This window comes from Neomonachus schauinslandi, chromosome 16 (genome assembly GCF_002201575.2).
Source record: "Neomonachus schauinslandi chromosome 16, ASM220157v2, whole genome shotgun sequence".
NCBI lineage: Eukaryota > Metazoa > Chordata > Mammalia > Carnivora > Phocidae > Neomonachus > Neomonachus schauinslandi.
The window spans coordinates 31,799,454-31,827,445 of record NC_058418.1 but is presented as its reverse complement, the minus strand read 5'-3'; the positions used below and the strand labels follow the sequence as shown (position 1 = coordinate 31,827,445).

At 41.0% G+C, this 27,992-nt stretch overlaps 1 protein-coding gene across 1 annotated transcript in view; it reads left to right on the top strand.

Moving 5' to 3' along the window:
* The first annotated feature begins 108 nt into the window (after positions 1–108).
* The window catches only part of AMFR (autocrine motility factor receptor), a 46,475-nt gene continuing 18,591 nt past the window's right edge, over positions 109–27,992 (top strand). Inside the window, exons 1-8 of the mRNA XM_021705815.2 lie at positions 109–499; positions 9,674–9,766; positions 13,347–13,511; positions 14,836–14,988; positions 17,770–17,810; positions 17,977–18,109; positions 19,977–20,110; positions 20,977–21,087. Of these exons, the coding sequence (XP_021561490.1) occupies positions 245–499; positions 9,674–9,766; positions 13,347–13,511; positions 14,836–14,988; positions 17,770–17,810; positions 17,977–18,109; positions 19,977–20,110; positions 20,977–21,087 (1,085 nt within the window). The 5' untranslated portion in view covers positions 109–244. The remainder of the gene's footprint in view (positions 500–9,673; positions 9,767–13,346; positions 13,512–14,835; positions 14,989–17,769; positions 17,811–17,976; positions 18,110–19,976; positions 20,111–20,976; positions 21,088–27,992) is intronic.

Here is a 27,992-nt window from a genome sequence, read left to right as displayed (position 1 = left end):
AAAAAAAAAAAAAAAAAAAAAAAAAAAAAAAAAAAAAAAAAGGCTGGGCCAAGGGAAACGCTCCAGGAAGAGCAGCGGCAGGGCGGCGGCGGCCGCCGCCAGGCCCGCGGCCAGCAGCGGCCCGGCCCGGCCCGGCGCGGCGGCGGCGGCGACGCCAGAGCCCGAGGGCGTCGTTCGCGAGGCCGCCGCGGGAGCCCGGCCGCAGCGCGGGGAGGCCTGGGGCCTGGAGGCCGCCGCTGCCGCCATGCCGCTGCTCTTCCTGGAGCGTTTCCCTTGGCCCAGCCTCCGCACTTACACGGGCCTCAGCGGCCTGGCCCTGCTCGGCACCATCGTCAGCGCCTACCGCGCCCTCAGCCAGCCCGAGGCCGGGCCCGGGGAGTCGGAGCCACCAACGGCCGCGGTGCAGACGGAGCCGGCCGTACCCGCCCGGCCCAGCGCCGGCGGTCCCCGGGCCCGCGACGTGGCCCAGTACCTGCTCTCGGACAGTCTGTTCGTGTGGGTGAGCGAGGCAGCCCGGGCCGCCGCGGAGGAGCGGGCGGGAGGCGGGGGCCGCCATGTCACCCATTATGTGCAGGGGGCGTGGCTGGGCCGGGGTCGCCTCTCCGGGCCCCCGGGTGCGGGGCCTGAGGGGCGGGGTCCTCCCGGGAGCGCGCCGCCAGACCCGAGGCTGAGGGGCTGCGGTGGTCTGGGGGCTCCGAGAGAGCGGCGGGGCCGAAAGCGGGGGCGGTTTGAGGAAGGGGCTCCGGGAGGCGCGGAGGGCGCGAGGGCACGCGGCCGGGCCCGGGGAGGGGAAGGGGGCTGGGGGGTGGGGTGTCCGAGGAACCCCAAAGGAAACTCGAGGACCTCCGGGAGTCGGTTACCCCGGCGGTTCGGTGAATTTTGGAGGGAAGTTGAAAGGCTTTTCTGGCTCGGTCAGCCCGGGAATGTTGTTAGCGGGTTGCCCGTGAAGAGGAGGGGGCAGAGACGAGTCCTGTGCTGGCTAGGGGAGAATTGTACGCATCTGGGTGTGTTGGGACATTTCTGTGAGGAGACTGCCTGTCTCCCATAACTTTTTTTTTTTTTTTGCGCCATTTAGTATGTGATTGTCCTGTTTGGGTCAAACACACATACAAACCGTGCTTCCTTTCCTGTTGCCTTTACCTGGTGATTCATGACGGTTTCCTTTGATGTCTGAGGGCAGTAAAACATTCAGAGGCAAGAGCTGGCTCATCGTTTTCACTCAGCATTTTCGCCTTTTAGTGATCCATTTTAAAACGTTTTCAGTTTGTCTGCCAGTGCAAGATAAGCAGCACCTACAAGGCATAAATGCTGGTTTCGCTTGTTAGGACAGATAATTTCAGGCTGGGCAGATGACAGTATTTTGGCTAAAGAACTTTGCTTCCACCTTGGCCTTAAATGCCATGCATGTACATGCACACGTGCGCGGGCGCACACACACACACACACACACACAATGATCAGAAAAGGTGCTCCAGGATTTAAGTCTGTCAGTTGGGTTTACTGTGGTGTCTTGGGGCTTGTCTTCTCCTACAGTTCCCATTTGGGGTTAAGAGTAGGCTGTAAATGACTAAGATTAATATTCCAAGGATAGAGAATGATATACAACTCATTGGTTATAATTAATCCCACTGTGCTTCATCAGGAAGCTGTGGGATTTATGAATTTGGTGGGCTGTGGATTAAGTCTCCTGGTCCTTCTGATGAAGAGATTAGTAGAAGGCAGTGAAGAGTGAAGTTTTATTCTTTCACTGCTGTGTACTTGAATTTGGTACTGTGTAAACAGTAGGGAAGAAGGGAGAAAAGAAAGAACTCAACTCACCTCTCTTTTGTCTTATCTCCAGTCTATTTTTTCATTTGAGTTAGCAGGTAAACAACTTAAAGTGGTGTGAAGAGTGTTTCTGCCAAATGTTAAGATTATAATGTATTCTTTGATAGGTAAGTATGAGACCTAAATAAGCCTTTGAGACGGAACCACTATAGAAGAGAACAACTGCTAGTATTGTTTAGTGATTTTCCCCTCCCAGGAGTTTTTTGTTTTTGTTTTTACCAAACTCATGTTCAAATTCCAAGGTTAACACCTCTTCATAAACCACTGCATAAAACCTGTTGATTTTCCTGCGAAAATTATTTCTTTTAAGAAAATTTCAGTTTTCCCCTGGCTTTTTCATTAGAGATCTTACCTAGAGCAGGTTTCTCATTTCTTCCTGATCTGTTGATGATTGTTTTCCTTTTTCAGTTATCTTCTTAACGGTTTTTCTAACATCTTTCCTTGTGGTTTTCCCACTTTCATGCTGGCCTGCCTTGGTTTCTCAGACCCTCCACGTGTGCTCTGTAAGGTTTTCTCATCACCCATGGCATAGTTCTGCTTTGGTACCTGAGCAGGGGCCACAATCTCAAAAGCCTGCTTCCTTAGCCTGACAGATAGCATGATTGAGTGAATATATGGTAGGGCCTTGGTCAAAATGGATCCCTTTGGCACCCTGCCCAAAGACATTCAGATTCAATTTTTTAAAAACCAAGCAAGATAAAACAAAAACTGATCTTTCTGCCAGTTTGCAAATCCTGCTGGCTGTTATTTGGCATATTGGAATCTCTAAAGCTTATCTTTGTAGAGCACAATTTAATACAGGTCTGATAGCATCTCAGGAGGTTTTGATTAACAAACTCAATTCAGAACCTTTCAGAGGTACCATTTGGGGCACTCTGGAGGGCGTAGCTGTGAACCCTTTCCCCTACCCTCAAAGCAATCCATATACAAATAAAGCAAAATATGATAAGTGATGATAGATTAAAAAAAATATATATGGCAGGGTCTGGAGGAAAGAGAAAGTAATGCCTAGGGGAAGGATGCTTGGAAGATGGTATTTGAACCCAGCCTTGGGCGGTAAGAAGGATCTCAGCAAGCAGCATGATGTATTACAAGTAGAAAAAACAGCATGTGAAGGTCAGATGGTGTATGAAAGGTAGTGCAGGGCCTATGCAGAGCAGCCCATAAACTGGGCTCTTAAATTACAATTCCTTTGGGTCCTATGATTAAGAGTGAGGTTGGGAAGGTAAAGGGGAGGCCTGGGAGTCGCAGGAGGTGAGGGAAGTAACCAACCCCTATAAAGGTGTATTTCTGAAAATGGCAATCTCGTACTTGAAAAATGTAGTTTCTCAGATTGAATCCGGGGGATCAATTCAAGCGGAAAGGCAGAGCCTTGGAATCTTCATTTTGATAAATGTCCCAGGTGATTTTTTAGGCACACTGATGGTTGAGAAATGGATTAGGGAGGATAGGATGTGGGGTGAGGGTCAGATTTTGTAAGCCTTGCCAGCCCTTCTAAGGAGCAAGGACATTACTTTGTGGGCCATAGGGTTTAAGTGCGAGTGGAGGAGAGGAGGGACTGTCATGATGAGGTAGTTTTCTCAGGGGTGACCTGAGGCAGCAGTGGTGAGGATGGGAAGAGGCCAGGAGATGTTGTGAGTTAAACCTCCCCCAAGGAGGTCTCTTCAGGTGGTGCTCTGGTGTGGGTGTTGAGAAGAGGTTCTAGGGGAGGCTCCAGGGTTCTCACACTAGCAAATCCCCAGGTTTGATGTGACCCCTTGTTTCTTCATGTCTTTCTAGAACTTTCATTCTAAAGTTTCATTTGAGATTAGGTTTTGTTATTCATTTCTAGGCTTATTTTACAATTTTCAGGTGACCCTTCCGTTAAAGTACCTCTTGATCCATTCCATATTGTTTTGAATTGTATTTGGTGTGTACAGGTGTATTTGGCTTTTCCACTTCTTTATTCATATTATTTTCATTACTGTCTCCTTTTTGGTTTTTTATTTTCCTTTTTTACAGATTTGCTTCTAAAATTGTAAGAGCAGGACATGGTAAGATGGAGAAATGGGAATATGAAAGAAGTGTTAAGGTTCTGACATAGTTATATGCAAATCAAGTAATTTAAATAGAAGTCTGGGGGGGTGGGGGGGAGGAATCATCAAAAATGGAAATGGAGAAAAGTGAACTGACCATTTAGAGCAGGGATGGGTAAACTGGTGGCCTGTTTGGCCTGGCCTGTTCTGTACAGTCTGTTTAGCTAACGATGGTTTTTATGTTTTTCAAGTTGTTTGTTTTTTTTTTTTCTTAAGGGGAATGCTATGTGACAGAGAGCGTGTGGCCTGCTGAGCCTAAAATATTTATTATCTGATAGCCCATTAGAGAAAAAGTCGCTGACTCCTTTAAAGAGCCCATCTTCATATAATTACGAAACTTCGGGATTAAAAGTAATTTACTAGGTTTGAGTATGAGTTGAATATTCCAATGAAGTTTAGAGAAAAATATTAGCTTTAGAAATGTTGGGGCAGCTAAAGAAAAAGTACACTTCTAAATAATAGGATATAAGCCTAGATAAACAACTTAAAAATATAAGAAAGATCCTCAGGGTGAGGGGAAAGAGACAATTTAATTGCTTGCTATGTGCATGCTGAGTGCTTTGTGTACATAAACTCACTTATTTCCCTGATATTGTGAAAAGAGGAACACTATCATCCATGTAATAAGGGGGAGTATGCATTTTTGCATTTTATTGCATTTTATTTTTTATTTTTTTTAAGATTTATTCATTTGTTAAGAGAGAGAGCATGAATGTGGGAGAGCGGGGGGGGGGGGGGGGGGCAGAGGGAGAGGGAAAGAGAGTCTTAAGCCAGCTTCACACTGAGCATGGAGCCCGACCCAGGGCTCAATCTCACCACCCTGAGATCATGACCAGAGCCAAAACCAAGAGTCGGACACTCAACCAACTGCACAGCCCAGGTGCCCCTTTATTACATTTTATACTTGTCACAGGGAGCCTGCAGAGAGATAACATATTCCAACTGTTCTTTCAGGGAAGAGACAGACAATGCTGTGTGGGGGAGGTGGTGGTTAGTGCTGGTGTTAAGTGGGAGACTAAGAAATATCCATATTGATCCTGTTCTTGAAATAGTTCCTGGTACTTTAATCACATTTCATCACAAGCTCATGAGTAACATCCCATTGGTGGCCAGCATTTTACAGGATCAAAAATACCTCCAGGGTTACACAGTGATAAGTGTGGCTAAGCTATTTAAGAGAGTTATCTGCTTTCTTCTCTTTTCCTCTCAGGCCAGACTGTCTTAAAATTTCGTTTCTGTTGTTCTCAGGTAGCACAATAGAACCATTCTGGGAGGGCAATTTTCTTATGGAGCCTTAAAGGGAATTACTTTAAGCCTGATTAGGTAGGGGTTCCTTGGGTCAGTACTATCTGATGTTTTCTGTTATAGGCTGCTTAGGGACAAACAAAACTTGTTTTTATTTTGTGTAGGCTAATACAAAAGAAAGATGCTTGGTGGGGTCCTAAAAAATATTATTTAAGGTTTTTACATTGCTATAGATAAGAGAAACTTCTGAAGCATTTTAATATAGTAGAAATACCATGTAACCAGGATCATTGAGGCCACCCAGTTTGGGATTGCTGGTTATCAGTCTCCCATCATGGTGAGAAAAATAAATGTGGAACTTCAGAATTGGTCAGAAAGTTTATTAGACTCTAAACTTTAGAAAAATTAATTAAAAAAATAAATGCATGATCACGGTACAGAAGTCACAGGTGATATACAGTGAAAAGTAAATCTTCTGCTTCCCTTTCCCAGAAGTGGCCATTACCACTTTTTTTTTTTTAAGATTTTGTTTATTTGAGAGAGTGAGCGAGCGAGAGAGAGCGAGTGAGAGAGCACATAAGCAGGGGCCGAGGCAGAGGGAGAAGCAGGCTCCTTGCTTTAGCAGGGAGCCCAACTCAGGGCTCGATCCCAGGACCCCAGGATCTTGACCTGAGCTGAAGGCAGACGCTTAACCGACTGAGCCACCCAAGCGCCCCCTATTACCATTTTCTTGTAATTAATGCTGGTGTGAAGTAGAAGACCAGGAAACATCCAGGTTGATCAAGTCCTTGACACTATTCACATCTACGATTATACAAATGTGTCTGTGTGTACGTATGCTTATGCTTTCTTTTTTACATACAGGGTAACATGGTAATGGCGTTTCTACACCTTGCTTTTTTTTTCAGTGAACAAGTGATCTTGAAGTTTCCATACAATGCTAGTAGAAAAGAGAGCTGCTGAGTTAGTTTTCCTGGCTTCATTGTATTCCACTGAATGGCTGGCAGTTTATTGAACTTGCCTCCCACCATTTTTCTGCTATTAGTGAACAGTGCTCCAGTGAACCCCTTGTCTTTACATTTACGTCTGGATTCTGCCTGCAAGGAAAAACTAGCTAGTTGCATAGAACAATAAAATGAGGTTAGTGCTTTTAGTGTGGTCTATGTGAATAAAGTGGTGGTTCAGACCAGGTGTGCTGGAGGTGAGCCTCGTTTTGCTTGTTGGAAGTGAGGTTTGTCCTGGTTCTATGGATGTACAACTGGGCTAAAGTGTTTCTGTAAGAATATTACTGGGTGACCTAATGGAATCTGATCTGGGACTTGCTTTAATGTATTTATTTAGTTAATTTTTTAGAATGAAATACTTTATTTCAGTTAGAAAACACCACTTATCCGTTTATTTTTCTCCTATTCAGAGGCCCAGGAACAAATGATTTTATACAGTGTGAAATTTAGCAAATGCTCACACATAGAACCACGGTAAAAAAAAAAATTTTTTTTTTAAAGATTTTATTTATTTATTTGACAGAGAGAGAGAGCACAAGCAGAGGGAGTGGCAGGCAGAGGGAGAGGGAGAAGCAGGCTCCCCGCTGAGCAGGGAGGCTGGTGCAGGGCTCCATCCCAGGACCCTGGGATCATGACCTGAGCCAAAGGCAGATGCTTAACCGACTGAGCCACCTAGGCGCCCCCCATTTTTTTTTTTGTACAGGTGATCTTTTTTCTAATTGAAGTGTAGTTGGTGGGATTTGCTCTTAAGTGAGGAATGCTACAATTATATTTCTTTCCATATTTGCAATTTTTCAAGGCTTTATCAGTTTTAAAGTTGAGAATTTATCGTATATTGTCATTTTTAATAAATAGAATAGTTTATTAATAATCGTTAAGGTGTTTTAAAAAGCACTTTGTTCATCATCTTAAAATTTTTAGTTGCTTCCAATTCTCTGTAGCTCTAGCTTTCATATAAAGTTCACAAAAGGGTAGCTCCTTCTTTTCACATAAATTTCCTTCTAATATCAGTATATTTTCTCAAGCTTTTTTCCCCCCTTCTTATCCTTGCTAATTTTTAAATCTTCCATTGAAATTAAAATAAGAAAAGATTATCTGTGAGTGATGAGATTATGACAGACTTCCACTTTTAAAAAAAAAGATACTAATTTTTTTAAACTGTATTTTTGAACTTTAAGGAATGTAACTGAGAAATAGTAAATAATACTTTACTTTTTGTTTTGTAACCCAAGATATACGAGAATGTGCTTTTGGATAGAGCAATGATTAAGCCACCCCAAATTTACTTTCTTCTCCTGCATTGATTGCTCTCCCAGTAGCCTGCTTGGTGTATTGTTAGATGCTTATCAAGTTCTGTGTCCTGTAGATTCTAAAAGCTCTTTGAATGTGGGGTCTAGAGCTCCCTCATGTCTTGAACAAGTAGGTGCTAAATGTGTGGACTTTATTTCTTTATTTCCTATGCCTAATGCAAAACCAGCAAGAATTCTTTTTTTAAATTGTGTTGTAATTAGGCTGGGGGATGTTTGGCTGACTTAAAAAATTCTGTTCAGGGGCACCTGGCTGGCTCAGTCAATAGAACATGCAACTCTTGATCTCAGGGTCAAGAGGTCCAGCCCCCACGTTGGGGGTAGAGTTTACTTAAAAAAAAAAAAAGAAGAAGAAAAAATCTGCTCGGCTAGAAGATGTGGCATGAAGGGTTGTGGTTGTGGTTTTGTTTGATGAAGTTTTTCTTAATTAACATGACTAAAGTTCCCGTTGACTGGTTTAGAACACAATGAAAAGGAACCTTCTCCACATCTATTTCATCTCCTTAAAAATTAGTATTCTAAGCTATTTTTTTGGACCGTTTCATAGCTTCTTTTTTTTTTTTTATTTAAAGATTTTATTTATTTATTTGAGAGAGAGATTGAGAGACAGCACGAGAGGGAAGAGGGTCAGAGGGAGAAGCAGACCCCCCGCTGAGCAGGGAACCCGATGTGGGACTTGATCCCGGGACTCCAGGATCATGACCTGAGCCGAAGGGAGTCGCTTAACCAACTGAGCCACCCAGGCGCCCTGGACCGTTTCAAATAGGGCTGTTTGACAGGGAGTCACAAGTTAGGGATATAGGATGTTTTGGATAACTGATTTGGGTTTTTTCCTGATTATTTGCAGGATTTAATTACCAGAACTGTTTCAGCCAAACTATTTTTTTTAAATTCTTTAAAAATATATCACATATTTCCTTGTCCCATTAGGCAGAATAGGACTAAACATAATTTAATCTTTTTGTAATGAATCAGGGCTGCCATTATATATGTTCTCCCAAAGGGGTGCATGGTGTGAGATACTAAGGAGGACCTAAAGAGAGAGATCTTAAGGAGCTTCTTTTCTTGTATTACTTCTTCTGTCATCTTTTTTTTCCTTTGACAATATCATTTGCTTCTTTTAAAAATAGAGGGAAGAATGACCCGGGAAGAAGAATATGGCCACCTTCCTGTAAAGTTAGTGAATCAAAGGTTAAAGCAGTCTTTACATTGAGTTGGGCTTCATTTCCATTGCTCTCAATGAAAGTCATATTTACTGTCTTTATCAAGGTCCTTTTGGCTTTTGGGGTCATGCAGAATTTTAAAAATCATTGGAGCGTAAATGGTAAGATGTGCCCCACTACTTTCTTGGTCAAGGGCAGCCCACTCTTTCATTTTGTGAGCATTATATTTGTTGTGTAGGTGTCGGGATATCCATCTTTTAATTATCTAAGTAAAGAGATTTCCCATCTCCCGTTGAAGAAGGCCTTGGTTTTGCGTTGGTGGCTTCTGTTGCCTTCCAGTTCTCAGACACTCCTGCCAGTTTGCTTCTTCCTTCTTCTTGGTTTCTCAGTTCCATTCCCCTCTGATGCCCCAGAACCATTACTTGAAGGCCAACACTGAGCATGGAGAACATTTATCTTTTGGCTGGCAGATTATCCCATTGTAGTACATATGTGTATATACACATACCCCTATAGATGTATAGGGGGTTCTCAATTTTTTTATGGTCTTGTGGCTTTTCTGTGACCATCAACCCTCTCCTCACCTGCTGTTTGTTTGGCAGGGCAGAGTAAGATATTTGGCTGTTGGATTTTAGTTCATGATAACCTCAATTTCTAGAAAAGTTTTCTTCAAGGCTATCAAAATCTTAATGTAGGAAATGATATACCTAAGAGACACCTACGGCTTACAATGTGCATACAGTTTTGTATGTTCAGTATAAAGTTTACGTACGGTTCAGTAAAGGCTTAAGGGAAAGGTGGCCTGCTGGATGGTGCATACTGGGACAGGGCTCTGTGATTAACTGGTAAGCTGGTGCCTCTCCTTCCCGCTCCTCATCTCTACTCCCACCACCCATAAAAGCGTGACCCTTCAAATATTACTTATCTTGTATAGGTAGGGAACTGTGGAGGTTCAGTCCTTAGAAATGTTGAATTCCTAATACAAAGTTTTTAGACCTGCTTTTATTTTTCAACAGGAGGAAATAAACTTTCTTTCTTTGATTTGTATACAGGTTCTAGTAAATACTGCATGCTGTGTTTTGATGTTGGTGGCTAAGCTAATCCAGTGTATTGTGTTTGGCCCTCTTCGAGTGAGTGAGAGGCAGGTAAGTCCAAACAGCAAGGATGGATTCTAGTGACCAGATTTTTTTTTTTTTTAACTTTGTGTTTGATATAATTTTAAACTTACAGAAAGGTTGCATGAATACTCTGAAGAGCTTCCATACACCCTTATCCACATTCACAGTTGTCAACAGTCTGTCCCATTTGCTTTCACATTTTTTTTTTTTTTAAAGATTTTATTTATTTATTTGACAGAGAGAGATACAGTGAGAGAGGGAACACAAGCAGGGGGAGTGGGAGAGGGAGAAGCAGGCTTCCCGCTGAGCAGAGAGCCCGATGTGGGGCTCGATCCCACTGGGATCATGATCTGAGCCGAAGGCAGACGCTTAACGACTGAGCCAGCCACCCAGGCGCCCTTTGCTTTCACATTTGTCTTTTATTTATATTATATGTATTTTTTCTGATCCATTTGAGAGTAAGTTGTGGACGTCATACCCTTGGACCTCCAAATACTTCAGCATGTATTTCCTAAGAGCAAGGACATTTTCTTATGTAACCATAGCACAATGATCAAAATTAGGAAACTTAGCATTGATAAAATACTTTATGGAATCCACAGTCCATATTCAGTGTAGCCAGGTTGTCCTGATATTGTTCTTCATAGCTGTTTTTCCCATGACTTTCATGAATGCAGTTTTTAAAGAAGCATAGATTTGTTTTAGTTTGAATAATAATAAACATCACTCTTTAGAATATAGGTTCTTTTCCAAAGGAATTACCGAGAGATTTAAATTTCTCCCTTTGGACAAGTAAATTAAGATTCGTCATTCCACAAGCAGAAGATTAGGGATAGTCTGACATTGGAACATTACTCCCAGAAGGTGCAGGTATATGAGCAGGACATGCTTGTAATAAAGAATGTGCCACAAGCATACCGTACAGATTGGCAGGCCCCCAAGGATTTTAGCATAGAATGTAGAATGGTGTGTTTAAAAATAAGAATTTAGAACTGGCCTTAAAACAACAACATACAAACAGAACTAGATTTCACTTTATCTTATCCCCGCGATGAGACACAGGGACCTGCTACCTTGAACTTGCATTGGCCTCGCTCCTTACCTACCCTTTCAACACAAGTCCCCTGTTATCAGATCAGCTGAGGTCCTAGTTCAGAGCTAAACCGAGGTTACTGTGTGGTTGAGCCCTTGGATGCTGTTAGGAGCAGGACTGTTTGTTCTCCCAGAGAGTTTTCATTAGTGAGTATTCAGCACTTTCTCCAAAATATCAACTCCAGAGGTCTCCCAGGTAGCACTGTGGAAGGTCATTTTGGGGGTAAGAATCAAAAGCTCCTTTTGATGCTTCTTTCTTTGTGACGAAAAACTTCTGGCTTGTGGGCCAGAAATTGGTCAGGCCAGGCAAGCCATCTCCTTGCTGGTGGATTGATCTGGCACCAGTGAGCCTTAATCCACTGCTTTCATTTTCCTGAAATGTTAAATATCCGTTCAAAATTTTCAGAACACATTACCTTGGAGTGTTATATAGATTTTTACGATACCTAGAGGTAACGGGCACATCTGTTATCCTACTTTGAGTTTTCCAGTACAGATCACATCTTTCATTTATTTTACTTACTTATTTAAAACTTGTTATTCGAGTATAGTTAACACATAGTATTACCTTAGTTTCAGCTACACAAACAGTGGTTCCACAGCTCTGTGCACATTATGCTGTGCTCCCCACCGTGATGACTTTTTTTTGATGAGTGTCATCCATTGGCATTTATCAAGCACTAGTTTGAGTTAGAACTCTGCAGAATTGACATGGGTTTGCTCTGTGGGTGATTCAAGAAAGTTCAAGAAATAAAGTCGTGCTGGGGGCAAAGACACTGAATACCGACAGCAGGAGAAGAAAGAAACTGTTCCGGGGAGGTTTAGAGCAAGGGATTTTTTTTTTAAGGCGCATAATGCCTGCTATGGGACATGCCCCAGCACCGTACATAGAGTAGCTTAGTTAAGTTTCTCCAGCAGTTCTGTGAGGTGGATACCAGGCTCATAAGGCCCATCTTATAGGTGGGGAGACCAAAGCACGGGAACGTTAAGTGACTCGTCACAAGTCGCACGGCAAATACATGGTGGGGTGAAGATTCAAAACCCAGGCACGAGATGTCCTGGGTTCACCTTGTACTTCACCTGTCCCAGATCTGGAAACAGGCGTTCACCAAAGGTTCCTAGTTCCCTTTGTTCTTTGTGCAAATGGTATACAGTCAGTATAGTGGCTAAAAGTCCTCGAAGTAATAATCTTATCTTTTAGTGGTCCTTCATTTGTTATACATTTAGGCTCAGTTATTTCTGTTTCTATTCAGTTTTGTTTTTTTTCTGTTTTAATGGTTTGAATTTGCGAAACATTTATATGATTCAGAACTATTTCTGAGAATATACTTGGGAGTCCTGTTTGATTCTCATGTCTTTTACTCAGTTCCCACCCCTCCCACAGATGGCTCACTAGTGTATTTTAGGGGCTAGACTCCCCTCCTTGACCTTTTTCTTCAGGGTAGTGAAGATTTTAAAAACTGGATAGCCTCCTTATAGGCAAAGTACTCTCCCACTAACCTTGGGAGAGTACATTTATACAACTTCTTTGGAAACCAGGTGGGTGGTACTTAATAGAAACTATAAAAACATTTGTAACCTTTGATTCCATAATGCTGAAGAAATAGAAACTCTGGCAGAGATACTCATTGCAACATTTTCCAAAGGGAGACAAAAACAATTTCATTGTCCGTCTGTAACCACTAAAATGGTATGTTCACGGATTATTCACTGATGCTAGTAAGGTTCTCACAATATGAGAAGTGAAATAAAGCAGTGTACACAAAAATTAAGGTTTTGCACATTAGGAGAAGACAAGAAAAATGCATAAAAATGCTAAGGCATTTTTGTTTTACTCTTCTTATGGATTATAGGCTGGTGAATGAGCATATGTTATTTATTTATTTATTTTTTTAAAGATTTTATTTATTTATTTATTTGAGAGAGAGAGAGAGAAACAGCACGAGAGGGGAGAGGGTCAGAGGGAGAAGCAGGCTCCCCGCTGAGCAGGGAGCCCGATGTGGGACTCGATCCCGGGACTCCGGGATCATGACCCGAGCTGAAGGTAGTTGCTTAACCAACTGAGCCACCCAGGCGCCCGCATATGTTATTTTTTAATCTGAAGGATGTTTAAAAAGAAAAAGCCTAATCTTTTCTATTGTTTACAAATCCAAAGAGCAGAAGTATTAAAAATGATACTTGTAGACTTCACTATTTTTAAAGTTTTGTGTTGGAAGTATTTGTATTATTCTTAATATACAAGGTACTAGACTAATATCACGCCCCCTTTGATGGCTAGAATTTTATAACTGACTGAGGGATTGCAATCCAGAGTCTACACATGACTTTCTAGGTGCCTTACCTTTATTCTTTAGAGAGTTTATTTTTTCTTTACCTTCTAATGTCTTGTGAACAAATGTTAGAAAGCTGAATGTAGAATGTATTTTCTCCAGAGCAGCCAGTTTTTGTTGTGTTAACTTCTCTTAAATAGGTTAGATGTAATAGTACTAACCTTTATAAATATTTGTCTTTTCAGCACCTCAAAGACAAGTTCTGGAATTTTATTTTCTACAAGTTCATTTTCATTTTTGGTGTGCTGAATGTGCAGACGGTGGAAGAGGTGGTCATGTGGTGCCTCTGGTTTGCTGGACTTGTATTTCTACATCTGATGGTTCAGCTCTGCAAGGACCGATTTGAATATGTGAGTTTTTAGCCAAGCTCTCTGCTTGCTTAGTCACACATTTGCCAGGTTTGAATTGTGTAAGATGAAGGAGCCATAACGGCCACGTCCTGGGTAGGTCTCCAGGGCAAGGCTCTCAGATCAGGTAGCCGCTGCCTATTTCTTGAGGAACTTCGTGTAGCGGCCACAGAATGCAGGATCAGTGTCTCTGCTGAAGATTCCCTCTTCTCCCCACTAGCAGAGTGTGTTAAAGCCCGCGTGGGGTCAGTTCACCTACACAAACTGTTCCCATCACAGCTTGAGGAAAGCTTAACGTATAAGCTGAATAAAAGCGGCTGTCTTCCAGATATCTTCTGTTCCAGTCTCCTTCCGTTTTTTTCCTCTGATTCTTGGAACCTTCTTTTGGACTAGTTTACACTATTTCCAGCCCTGGGCAAGGACTGAATTAGCCCTCTTGTCTCCCTGGGTCCTGAGAGAAGTGAATCCTTCTCTGTCCGGGTACAAGATCTGCCTCTCGGCTTCAGATCAGAGTTGTGGGGTGAACCCTCACTCTTCATTGCCCCCAGACAAATGTCAAGGGTCCTGGGAAAACACACACCTACAGTTCTGCCCTTAGTTACACCACTCCGGGACCTCATTTGCTCTTCGCTTCACCTGGTCCTCGGGGACAAGTGGTCCCTGCACCTCTCTGTGAGTTCATCTCGGTCTGAAAGCTCTTCAGGGGTCAAGAGCAGGAGTGCGCAACCTCCCTAACAGGTTTGTTATCTCCACCCTCCTGCTCAGACTCCCAACCCCAGGCCTCTGTCCCCGCTGTTGCCTCTCCTTGTATACTGTTAATCTAGCATCGTGGTAGGGGGCGCTCCACACCTGGATGACATTTCCCTTGTCCCAGCCCCGAACACTGTAGGAATATGCTCCCAGTGAATTTTCAGGAGGAGGGGGAGAGCAAGATCGAGAAAGAAACACAACAGAACATGGTGCCGTCTGGAGTGCTGTTGAATATTGAGAGACTTAAATACCTTTGGAAAATTTCTTAGAGAGAGGCTTATCATCCACTGGTAGGAGAAGGATCCTTGAGAATTTGAGATGGAAATATGATGTATGTTGTTAATATTCCGTAAAGTAAGTGATAAAGATCTCTGAATATCAGCTCGTGCTCATATTTAGGTTGGTTGGAGAATTTGACCATCTGGCACTGGGGTGCTTTTCTGTGCTTGGCATTTGGCGGCGCTGCTAAGCCCAGGTTCCTGAGCAAAGACACCGAGACTACCCTTGAGTTTCTCAGGGAAGCTTAACAGTGCCGTGAAGAAGAATGCACTTCCTTCTCCTGTTTTGTACGTTTCAGCTTTCCTTTTCTCCCACCACACCCATGAGTAGCCACGGGCGAGTTCTGTCTCTGTTGATCGCAATGCTGCTTTCTTGCTGTGGATTGGCAGTCGTCTGCTGTGTCACAGGCTACACCCACGGGATGCACACGCTGGCTTTCATGGCAGCAGAGGTAAGGTGTGGACGCGGGTTTTTGTTCTTTTTTTTTTTTTTTTTTCTTTTTTTTCTTTTCTTTTTTCTTTTATTTTTATTCTTATGTTAATCCCCATACATTACATCATTAGTTTTAGATGTAGTGTTCCATGATTCATTGTTTGTGCATAACACCCAGTGCTCCATGCAGAATGTGCCCTCCTCAATACCCACCACCAGGCTAACCCATCCTCCCACCCCCCTCCCCTCTAGAACCCTGTTTGTTTTTCAGAGTCCATCGTCTCTCATGGTTCGTCTATGCCTCCGATTTCCCCCGCTTCATTCTTCCCCTCCTGCTACCTTCTTCTTCTTCTTTTTTTTTTTCTTAACATATATTGCATTATTTGTTTCAGGCGGGTTTTTGTTCTGATCATACTCCTGTATGTTTTCAAGTCACCCATGTTGTGACTGACGGATATTTGGTCTTTTAACAAGCATGTTTTGAATTCCTTGCTTTTGTGTTGGGTACTGGTATTGAAGGGCAAAATGTATGATTTCCTGTAATCCTTGCTACGACATAATAAAAGGTAATTATTTTTGCCCACATTTCTATAGTGCTTACTGTATGCTGAGGGTTGCTGTAAATACCTGCAGTGTATTGACTCATTTTATTATTCCTGTTTATAAATGGGGAAACTGGTGTAGAGGGTGCAGTGAATTATTTAAGGTTTCAGAGTGAGCAGTGGCACAATCCAAAAATTGAGTTTTTTTAGCTAGGATATAAGTTAAAATTTTATGGGATAATATAAATATGTAAGCTATATTCTTTATTTTGGAAGACTAATCTGAGATATTCATGTATATTTTAAATTTACTTTTTAAACCTTTGAAAATACCAATTTTTGTTCAATAGAAATAAAAATTTTTTTGTATGTCCTTATATTCAGTTGCTATCTTTGCTTTTTTCCTCAGGCCAAAGGCAAAATGTTTTTATCTTTACCATAATTGCTACTATTAAGGAAAAAAATGAAATAATACATTATTAAATTTAATTAGCTAATATCAAAACACTAAGTTTGAACTGCTATTTGGGAATTTGTTAGAATAGGGTTAACATTTATTGGGGTGCCTGGCTGGGTCATTTGGTGGAATGTGTGACTCTTGATCTGGGGGTCGTGAGTTCAAGCCCCACGTTGGAGGTAAGAGTTCATTTTAAAAATTTAAAAATTTTAAAAAAAATTTTGCTTAGTAGCATTGATTTCAGAATATGATGTAGTAGTGTAAGTAAAATTAGGAAAGGAACATTTAAGTACTTAGTAAAACATTCGCAGTTCTAAATGAATACTGTCTATATGTGTATATTTCTCTTGAAAAAAATCTAAAATTTCTTTTGCACTGATCTATGTTATTAGTTTGCTTTAGATATATTTTACAATAAATCATCATTTGCATGATAGTCTGGTTTTCCTGCTTTTTACTTTTAATTAATATTAAGCCAAACTTTGGAAAAGGTATACCTAAAAATAAAGTCATTTAAATTAGGCTTATTGGATCTTACTATAGTATATATTTTTATTTCAGCTCATTACTATGATTATTTCAAGATAATAATGTTACAGATTTTATATTTTGAACTTAATCGTATTTTTATATTTATAGTGTTAATCTATGTAAAATATTTTCCATTTATAAATTGGGATTTCCAAATCTCAAACAATGTAATAGTTCTATTGTAGTTTAAGAGGAGATTTTTTTTTTTTTAAAGATTTTATTTATTTATTAGAGAGAGAGCACATGAGATGGGGGAGGGTCAGAGGGAGAAGCAGACTCCCCGCTGAGCAGGGAGCCCGATGCGGGACTTGATCCAGGGACTCCAGGATCATGACCTGAGCCGAAGGCAGTCGCCTAACCAACTGAGCCACCCAGGTGCCCAAGAGGAGATTTTTTTAAATATCAATTTCTATAATACAAAATACTGTGAAGGGCTTATTCTTTATTTCCTTCATTCTTTTTGTTTTTGTGTGGGCAAGGGGAGTATACAAAGCGTTATGTAGAGGGCAGGTACTCATCTTGGATTGGGGTACCTGAACTATACTTTTGGTATAGGATCACCAAGTATTCAAACACCCTTTGTGGTAATCAATGATGGTGACTTCCTGCTGTGTAAACTAGAAGTGGTTGTCAAATTACTAGAATGAACCTCAAGATTATAGAAGGCAGCCCCATGAGATGGACAGGTGTAATCAGTTGTCACCTATTAACAGAAAAAAGGCTCAATGAAAGTTGGTTTCTAGGTCATGAAAGAATTCTGTGGAAATTTGAAGCAGATAAAAAATAGTTGGTAAGCTTGAACAACCTGCTTTTTTTTCTTTCAGTTTTATTGTGATATAATTGACATACAGCATTGTATAAGTTTAAGGTATACAGCCTAATGATTAACTGACATAGATTGTGAAGTGATTGTGACAGTAAGTTTCCTTAACATCCATCATCTCACAGATACAGAAAAAGAAAGAAAAGGGTTTTTTCCTTTGTGATGAGAACTTTCAGGATCTACCCTCTCCACAACTTTCAGATGTACCACAGCAGTGTTAACTACAGTCATTATGTTGGATGTTACATCCCCAGTCCTCATTTATCTTGTAACTGGGAGTTTCTACTTTCTAACTGCATTCATCCCATTCCCCCACCACCCCCTCCCTTGAATAACCCGTGTTTTAGTTGAACTGAGAAATGCTTGCCTTTTATCTTTTTGTAAAAGTTAAGTTTGGCTTGAACAATTCCAAATTTTACTAAAGAAAAAATACATCTTTCTTTATAGTCTCTTCTTGTGACAGTGAGGACTGCTCATGTGATTTTACGGTGAGTAAAAATTTGGGAGGGAGGTGATTGAGGTCTACTCATACAGTTGATTTTAAGATGTCACATGTATAAAATCTATAAAAATGTGACTATACTGTATCACAGGTAAGCTAGATTAAACTGTAACAGTAAATTGCTAAAATGATTTTTTCTTTGTTCACTGCAGATATGTAATTCACCTCTGGGACCTCAACCATGAAGGGACATGGGAGGGAAAAGGAACCTATGTCTATTACACAGATTTTGTCATGGAGCTCACTCTCTTGTCCCTGGACCTCATGCACCATATTCACATGTTGGTAAGCTTCCTCAGAAGGAGCTCTAACAGAGAGCTAGGTGTTTTAGAATCAGAAACCCTGGTTAGTCCATAAGAAATGAAACATTTGTGGATAAACTGCGTAAAGACTCTCAAAACAAATGCAGCTGTGCCCCTCTGTCTTTCTGCCACTGGGTATAGAATAATGGCGTGCACTTCGGCTGGAGCCCAGCTTGAGTTTGCTGTCCTCCTAGGGCACTCCGTGAACTCCACTGACCTAGTCACTGGTCATTCTACCATGAAATTAAGAGGATTCCGTATGCTCCCCCTAGTTTCTGTGGCTTCTGATACGTAGCAGTTACTTGGTAGGGGGTAATGGGAACTCTTGCAATGTTAGCTACTTCATGGATTCATAATTTTTCTGCTTTATAATTAAAAAGAAAGCATTTGTATTTCATTCCTCCTACTTCATCGTTTACATTATACTTTGCTATGCAAGAAATTACAGTTGAAAATCTGCTTCCATGGTTAGCACTTCAGTGATCTAATAATGGTAAGAATCAACATATTTGGTGGGCAGTTGATTTATACTATAAGCCTATTAAAGATGCATTTAAAAATTACTGGGTTAGGGGTGCCTGGGAGGCACAGTTGGTTAAATGTCTGACTCTTGGTTTTGGCTCAAGTTGTGAGATTGAGCCCCAAGTCAGGCTCCACGCTCTGAGTGTTGTCTGCTTATAACTCCCTTTCCCTCTCCCCATACCTGTCCTCCCTGCTCAAATAAATAAATTAAATCTTTTTTTTAAAGATTTAATTTATTTATTTGAGAGAGAGAGAATGAGAGACAGAGAGCACGAGAGGGAGGAGGGTCAGAGGGAGAAGCAGACTCCCCCGCTGAGCAGGGAGCCCGATGTGGGACTCGATCCCGGGACTCCAGGATCATGACCTGAGCCGAAGGCAGTCGCTTAACCAACTGAGCCAACCAGGCACCCTAAATAAATAAATCTTTAAAAAAAAAAATGACTAGGTTAGACACGGGACATTTCTAAGTATGCTTTTTGAAAATAACTTTGAAAACATATTTAAAAACATGTATAGCTTTTGTTTAAAGCTCCCTCGAATGCCCAGGGATAACTGTTAACGTTTTATTGTATTTATTGCTTCCTTTTATATTCAAATACATACAGTCATAAATTGAGATTGTATTTTGGACATTTAGTTTAGTTTTGCTTTTTTTTTTTTTTAGCTAATGTATTATCTGTATTGTCCTGTGCTAGCCACAGTTCTTCGGAACCATTTAATGCCTTCAGGATAAGAATTCTATCATATAGATATATAATGATTTAATTAACCAACCCTCATAATGGATATTTAGACTGTATTCAGTTGTTTGCTATTTTCACATCTTTACATAGTTTATCACATATTAGTTTTTTGAGATAGTTTTATCTGGCTTTTTTCACTTAAATATTTTCCCATGTGATTAATCTTTAAAAATGTTATACGTAAATATAGTATAATAATATATAACTTTATTTTATAAAAAATGTAATTAATGACTATATACTATTAACATTATATGAATTTACAACCTAACTATTTCCCTCCTGGGCATTTTGCTCATTTCCTGGTTTTCTTTTTTATAATTGCATGGATGGATATCTTTGTGCATAAAGCTTTTAAATTTCGGATTAGTTCCTGAGAAAAGATAGCTGATGATGGAATGACTAGGCCAAAGAGCGTGTACATTGTTTATGGTAGTGAGATAAATATCTGCATTTGCTTGGTGAAAGATTGTTCCAGTTCCCGTTTACCACCAATAAGAGCTTCTATTACATACGTCACCTTTGTCACTAGCAAGTTCACATTCATTTTTATTGTGTGTTTCATTCTCTTTCCTTCCTGCGAAGTTATTTGGCAACATCTGGTTATCCATGGCCAGCTTGGTCATCTTCATGCAGCTGCGTTACCTATTCCACGAAGTGCAGCGTCGGATCCGCCGGCACAAGAACTACTTGCGTGTGGTTGGCAACATGGAGGCCAGGTGCGTGAGCACACGCTGATGTTGCCCAACTGGACTCGTTTTAGATTTTTTATAATAACAGATCCCAGGTGATCCGAGAACCACTTTTGTTAGCTGTTAACCGAAGGGTGAAGAGGGTAAGTGGAGGCTCTGGAGGAGGACTGCCAGGTGTGAATCTTCACCTATGTGAGGATTTGCTGTGTGATTTGAGGGCACCTTAATTAAATCTCTGTGCCTCAGTTGCTTCCACTCTAGGGATGATAGCAGAGCCTTCGTCCTGGAACTGTTGGGAGGAGACAGTGGGGTAGTGCAAGTAACATGCTTAGAACAGTATCAGTATGTAGCAGCTGCTCAATAAATACTAGGTGGTTCTTATTATGCCATTATTTTTATCATCATCATCATTAAGCAGAAGCTTCCTTGGGCTTCTGTCCTCTATTTTATGAAGTGGGTCTCACTTAATTCCTTCCACATGCATGTTTACACACACGCTCTTAAGCTCACCAAGGGAGGGACTCACTTGCCAGCCTGCAGATGTGAGATGAATGGGTATCTTTAGTGTCTAGGGGAACAGTTTGGCTCTCTAGGGGTGGGTCTTAACTCCTCTGGTTTGCCCAGAAATGTTCCCTCAAGTCATTTTTAGCTAATGTGTTGTGTTGAAGGAACTAACAGCTGTTGTTAAGACAGAGTTCGTTTCTGTGTTTACGTTTCTTGCTCTTTGGTGGGCTATGAAGAGAAAGCAGATGTAATGTTTTTGATGGCTGGGAACGTTTAACTGCCCCAGATTCCTCTGTAACTGCTGTCAGAGGGCGAAGTTTATGGCGTGGCACTCAGTTTTACATGTGTGGAACTGACAGAGGTCTGCTGGCTGCGTTCGTCTTTTACAGGTTTGCTGTGGCAACTCCGGAGGAGCTGGCTGTCAACAATGATGACTGTGCCATCTGCTGGGACTCCATGCAGGCCGCGAGGAAACTGCCCTGCGGACATCTTTTCCACAAGTAGGGCCTGGGGTTCTGTCCAGGGCGTGGGGGTGCTGTTTGTGCCCGGGGTTCCGGACCAGTCCTAGCAAGGGGGTGGGGACATTACCTCAGACTGGCCGTGGAGCTGGCAGTGAGTGCTGTGGGAAGCTCTGGGCTGTCCTCCTTCATCCCTCAGCCTCATCGCTCTATGGCAGGACTGTTCCCCACTCACAGCCTGCCATCCTAATTTCTGGGTCTGCTGACTCTCTTCATATTCCTTGTCAATTTCTGCCCTGAGGTAGAACAAGTGTGCCTCTAAGATTTAAAAGAAAGGGATGGGGGGAATCCTTGCTTTCAAACAGCTTATGCATTCACTGGGACAAGAGACTATTTTTCCATTTTGCACATGCACAAAAGTAACAGAGAAACAACATGCCAGGGAGGTTGGCTGAGTTGGGGACTGGACCAGGACCACTGAACAGTCCAGAAAAACTGTGACTATATTATCAGGGAGAACAAAACAGCATTTTCAGAAAATCTTTTTTTTTTTCCCCCCCAAGATTTTTTTTATTTGAGAGAGAGAGGGCACGTGCACAAGTGGGGGGGTAGGGGGCAGCGGGAGAGGGAGAAGCAGATGCCCCGCTGAGCAGGGAGCCTGATGCAGGGCTCTCGATCTCAGGACCCTGGGATCATGACCTGAGCCGAAGGCAGACGCTTCAATGACTGAGCCACCCAGGCACCAGAAAATCTCTTAAGAATGCATCAGATCTATGGGCGGGACAGGTTTGTTCCTCTGGCAGGGAGTCCTGTTGCCTCTCTCTGTGTTGTGGCCCTCACTGCCTTACTTACTCATTCTTAGAGATCTCATAGGGGCTGAGTCTGTTTAACCTAAATCACTGTGTCTATGGAGTAGACGTCTTTTTTTTTTTAAGATTTTATTTATTTGAGAGAGAGAGCATGAGCAGGGGGAGAGGGAGAGGGAGAAACAGACTCCCTGCTGAGCGGGAAGCCAGACAGGGGGCTGGAGTCTAGGACCTTGATACCATGACCTGAGCCAAAGTCAGATGCAAAGACTGAGCCACCCAGGCACCCTGGATTGGATATTTTTTTGATGTTGAGGTATCTCTGAGGTAGCTTTGGCTTTTGCATCTGTGATCCTTTTTGCACATTGAGAAAGTTTTCATCTTTACATCTTTAATCTTCCTTTTCTCATTTTATATACCCAAATTGTTTTTCTTCTCTTTTTTAATATTAGAAGGGCTTTGGAGCTTGAGCATCAGTAGGTAAACACATATACTTATTTTAATTTTTAAAATTTAAATACTTTTTTTTAATTTAAATTTTAGTTAATATATAGTGCAATATTGGTTTCAGGAGTAGAATTCAGTGATTCATCACTTACATACAACACCCAGTGCTCATCACAAGTGCACTCCTTAATGACCATCCCCCACCTCCCTCCCTCCATCAGCTCTCAGTTTGTTTTCTATCATTAAGAGTCTCTTATGGTTCATTTCCCTCTCTTCCTTTCTTCTTTTCCCTCTCCCATATGTTCATGTTTTCTTTCTTAAATTCCACATGAGTGAGATCATATGGTATTTCTCTTTCTCTGACTGACTTATTTCACTTAGCATAATAGCTTATCCATGTCGTTGAAAATGGCAAGATTTCATTTTTTTGATGGCTGAGTAATATTCCGTTGGGTATGTATACTACATCTTCTTTATCCATTCATCAGTCGATGGACATTTGGGTTCTCTCCATAGTTTGGCTATTGTCGATAACGCTGCTATAAACATTGGGGTGCATGTACCCCTTCAAATCTGTATTTTTGTATTCTTTGGGTAGTAATTCAGTTGCTGCATCATACAGTAATTCTATATTTAACTTTTTGAGGAAACTCCACAAACTGTTCTCCAGAGTGGCTGTACCAGTTTGCATTCCCACCAACAGTGCAAGAGGTTTCCTCTTTCTCCACATCCTGGCCCACATCTGTTGTTTCTTGTATTAATTTTAGCCATTCTCACAGGTTATGAGGTGGTATCTCACTGTGGTTTTGATTTGCATTTCCCTGATGACGAGTGGTGTTGAACATCTTTTCATGTGTCTGTTAGCCATCTGGATGTCTTCTTTGGAAGTGTCTGATCATGTCTTCTGCCCATTTCTTAGCTGGGTTATTTCTTTTTTGGGTGTTGAGCTCAATAAGTTCTTCATAGATTTTGAATACTAACCCTTTATCAGGTACGTTGTGTACAAATGTCTTCTTCCATTCCGTGGTAATTTTGTGATTGTTTCCTTCTTTATGCAGAAGCTTTTTATCTTTTTTTTTTTTTAAGATTTTATTTATTTATTTGACAGAGAGAGACACAGCAAGAGAGGGAAGACAAGCAGGGACAGAGGGAGAGGGAGAAGCAGGGTTCCTGCGGAGCAGGGAGCCCAATGGCAGGCCTTGATCCCAGGACCCTGGCACCATGACCTGAGCTGAAGGCAGACGCTTAACAACTGAGCCACCCAGGCGCCCCAGAAGCTTTTTATCTTGATGAAGTCCCAGTAGTTCATTTTTGCTTTTGTTTCTCTTGCCTCCGGTGATGTGTCTAGGAAGAAGTTACTATGGCCAAGGTCAAAGAGGTTGCTGTGTTCTCCTCTAGGATTTTGATGGTTTCCTATCTCACATCATCCATTTTGAATTAATTTTTCTCCAGTTTCATTTTTCCGCATGTTGCTGTCCAGTTTTCCCAACACCATTTGTTGAAGAGACTTTTTTTCCATTGGATATTCTTTCCTGCTTTGTTGAAGATTGGTTGACCATATAGTTGTGGGTCCATTTATGGAGAACACATATTGATAGAATTTTTTATGTGCTGGGTGTTCTGTTGGGGTCTGGGGATAAAGTGGAAACCACAGATACGGTCTTTGCTTTCATACAACTTGTAGTTTAATGGAGGAGATGAACATAAATTAGCCAGGCACATTTCTGAATGTGTAAGTATAAATTGAGCGAAGTACTCTAAAGGAAAGGAATGTGATTCTTGAGAACTTGTAGCAAAGGAATCTGACTCAAGCCTGGAGGAAGTGACTCTTGGTGATGAGTAGGAGTTGAGTCAGCAAAAGGAGAGTGACCCTCTAGCAGGAGGGAATGGGGTGTGTGGGAGGAACTGGAAGAGAACTGGTGTGACCAGGACTTAGAGCATAGGAGGGGAGTGGCGTTTGCTGAGGCAGGAGAAGCAGGCAGGAGCTAGACCCTGCAGGGGCTTGAGGGCCAGTGGAAAAGGTGAGATGTCATTGAAGGGTTTTAGGAGAGGTTGGGGATCAGATTCGCAGCTTGAGAAGATCAGGGGGACTAGTTAGTAAGGGCTGCAGTGATTCAGTTGTGTTTTGAGAGTAGCTTGGGCTACAGTGGTGGAAGGTGGTTGGGGAGAAGTAGACAGATCAGAGGAATGGAGGCGTGTGGTACTGGATTGGCTGTGAGAATGAAGCCTAAAAGAGGAATCAGGGATTCTCCTGGTTTTGCAATTGGGTAACGGCACATATAGTGCTGGTTGAGGTTGGAAGACCAGAGAATTCACACACATTTCTCCAAAGGAGCTTGGAGACAGTTGGAAAGACTAACTCCAGGAGTGTACTTTAGTCTAGAAGAAATCTAAAGCACATGATTAGATGAAGTTGATGATTTCCTTTTTTGATGAAGGCAAAATTCACATAACATACAGTTAACCATCTTAAAATGTACAATTCAGTGGCATTTAGTGCATTCAGTGTTGTGTAGCTACCACTTCTTCCTAGTTTCAAAACTGTTTCATCATCACACCGTAACACCCCATGCTCATTAAAGTAATGAGTCCCCATTTCTCCCTCCTCCATCACCGGGCAGCCACTAATCTGCTTTCTGTCTATGGATCTGCCTCTTCTGGACGGTTCGTATAAAAGGAATCCTACCTTTTGTGACTGGATTCTTTCAGCAGAATGTTTTCAAATCCAAGTTGTAGCAAATATCAGCACTTCATTCCTTTTTATGGCTGAATTTAAATAATTTTATAATAAACAATTTATTTACCCATTCATCGTTGATGGGCATTTGGGTTATTTCTACCATTTAGGTATTGCAAATACTGCTGTGATTAAATTTGTGAACAAGTATCTGTTTGAGTACCTGTTTCTAATTCTTTGGGGTATATACCTAGGAGTAGAATTCCTGGGTCATATGTAATTCTATGTTTAACTTCTTGAGGAACTACCAAACTGTTTCCAGCAGCTACACCATTTTACATCCCACCAACAATGTATGGAGGTTCTAATTTCTTCACACTTTATACTTCACATTTATTATTTTTTCTGTTTTTCTTATAGCTGTGCTAGTGGGAAGTGGTATCTCACTGGGATTTTGATTTGCATTTCCTTAGTGACCATTAATGCTGAACATTGTGCCTGTTGGCCATTTGTATATCTTCTTTGAAAAGTGTCTCTTCAACTCCTCAGCCCATTTTTTAATTGGGTTGTTTGTCTTTTTGTTAATAAGTTGTAAGAGTTCTTTATATGTTCTGGATACTAAACTTTTATCAGATGTATGATTTGCACATATCTTCTTTCATTCTGTAGCTGTATTCTTTTCATTTTCTTGACAATGTCCTTTGATGTACACAAAGTTTTCATTATTATGAAGTCCAGTGTACCTATTTTTTCTTTGGTTACTGATACTTTTAGTGTCAAATCTAAGAATCCATTGCCAAATCCGAGGTTATAAAGATTTACCCATTTTCTTCTAGAAGTTTTATGGTTTTAGTTCTTATATTTAGGTCATTGGTCCATTTTGAGTTAATAATTTTACATGAAGTGAAGGAGGGGTCTGACTTCATTCTTTTACATGTGGTTGTCCAGTTGCTCAACCTCATTTGTTGAAGAATCTATTTTTTCCCCATTGAATGGTCTTGGGACCCTTCTTGAAATCAGTTGGCCATAGATACTGGGTTTATTTCTGGATTCTCAGTTCTATTCCAATGGTCTGTAGGCCTATCTTTATTCCACTACTGTGGTGTTTTGATTACTGTATGTTTGTAGTAAGTTTTGAAACTGGGAAATGGTGCGTCCTCCAACTTTTTCAATATTATTTTGGCTGTTTGGGGCCCCTTACAATTCTGCATGAATTTGGGATCCACTTTCCCATTTCTGCAAAAAAGGCCATTGGAATTTAATAGAGATTGTGTTGAATCTGTAGATCACTTTGGAGAATATTACTATTGTAACAGTATTACGTGTTCTAAGCCATGAACGTGGGATGTCTTTCCTGTTATTTAGGTCTTCTTTAATTTCTTTCAGCAATCTTTTGTGGTTTTTAGTATCAGGTCTTTCATCTCCTTGGTTAAATTTATTTCTAGATATTTTATTCTTTTAGGTATTAATACAAATGGAATTGTTTTCTAAATTTCCTGTTTGGATTAGAAATATAATTGATTTTTATGTGTTGCTTTTGTACTGTGCAACTTTTCTGAATTTGATGATTAGCACTATAGTAGTTTAGGATCATATCATCTGCAAGTAGAGTTGGTTTTACTTCCTTTTTTTTTTTTTTTTTTTTAACAATTTGGAAGCCTTTACTTCTTTTTCTTACCTAATTGCTCTGGCTATGTCTTGCTGTACAATGTCTATAGCAGTGGTGAAAACAAGCATTCTTGTTCCTGAGCTTAGAGGAAAAACTTTCAGTCTTTTTCAGTTGAGTGTGATATTAACCTGTGGGTTTTTCATGAATGTCTTTTAAGGTCATTCCCTTCTATTCCTAGTTTCCTGAGTATTTTTATCATGAAAGAGTGTTCAGTTTTGTAAAATGATTTTTCTGCCTCTATTGAGATTATCATATGTTTTTTTTTTTTCCTTTGTTCTAATGTGGTGTGTTACACTGATTCATTTTCTTATGTTCAACCACACTTGCATTTCTAGGGTAAATAAATACCTTTCGTTCGTGGTGTGTGCAATCTTTTTAATGTGCTGTTGAATTTGTTTTGCTGGTATTTTGTTGAGGACTTTTGCATCTATATTCATAAGGGATATTGGTTGGCAATTGTCTTTTCTTGTGGTGTCTGTGTCTGGTTTTGGTATCAGGGTAACGCTGGCCTCAGAGTAAGTGTTAGGAAGTTTTCTCTCCTATATTTTGGAAGAGCTTGAGTAGGATTGGTGTTCATTCTTCTTGACATATTTGGTAGAATTCACCAGTGAACCTGTCTGGTCTTGGGCTTTTCCTTTCTGGGAGATTTTTTGACTGAGTCAGTCTCTTTACTTGTATAAATCTGTTGCAGTTTTGTATTTCTTCTTCCTTTTTTTTTTTTTTTTTAGGATTTTATTTATTTATTTGAGAGACAGAGGGAGAGAGCACAGAGGGAGAGGGAGAAGCAGGCTCCTGACTCAGGGCTTGATCCCAGGACCCTGGGATCATGACCTGAGCCAAAGGCAGATGCTTAACTGACTGAGCCACCCAGGCGCCGCTTTCTATTTCTTCTTGAGTCAATTTAGGTAATTTCAGTGTTGGTAGAAAATTGCCCTATATTTTTTCTCTATATTTCTCTATATTCTCTAATTTGTTGAATTACAATTATTTCTAGCATTCTGTTATCATCCTTATCATTTCTGTAAGGTTGGTAGTAATGTTCATACTTCCATTTCTTTTTTTTCCCCATACTTTTATTTCTGCTTTTAATTTTTATATCTATTTTTTTGCTTAGTCTAGCTAAAAATTGTCACCTTTGTTGATATTTTTTTAAGAACCAGCTTTTGAGGACGCCTGGGTGGCTCAGTTGGTTAAGCGTCTGCCTTTGGCTCAGGTCATGATCTTGGGGTCCTGGGATTGAATCCCACATTGGGCTCCTTGCTCAGCAGGGAGCCTGCTTCTCCCTCTGCCTGCCGCTCTCCCTGCTTGTGCATTCTCTTTCTCTCTCTCTCTGGCAAATAAATAAATA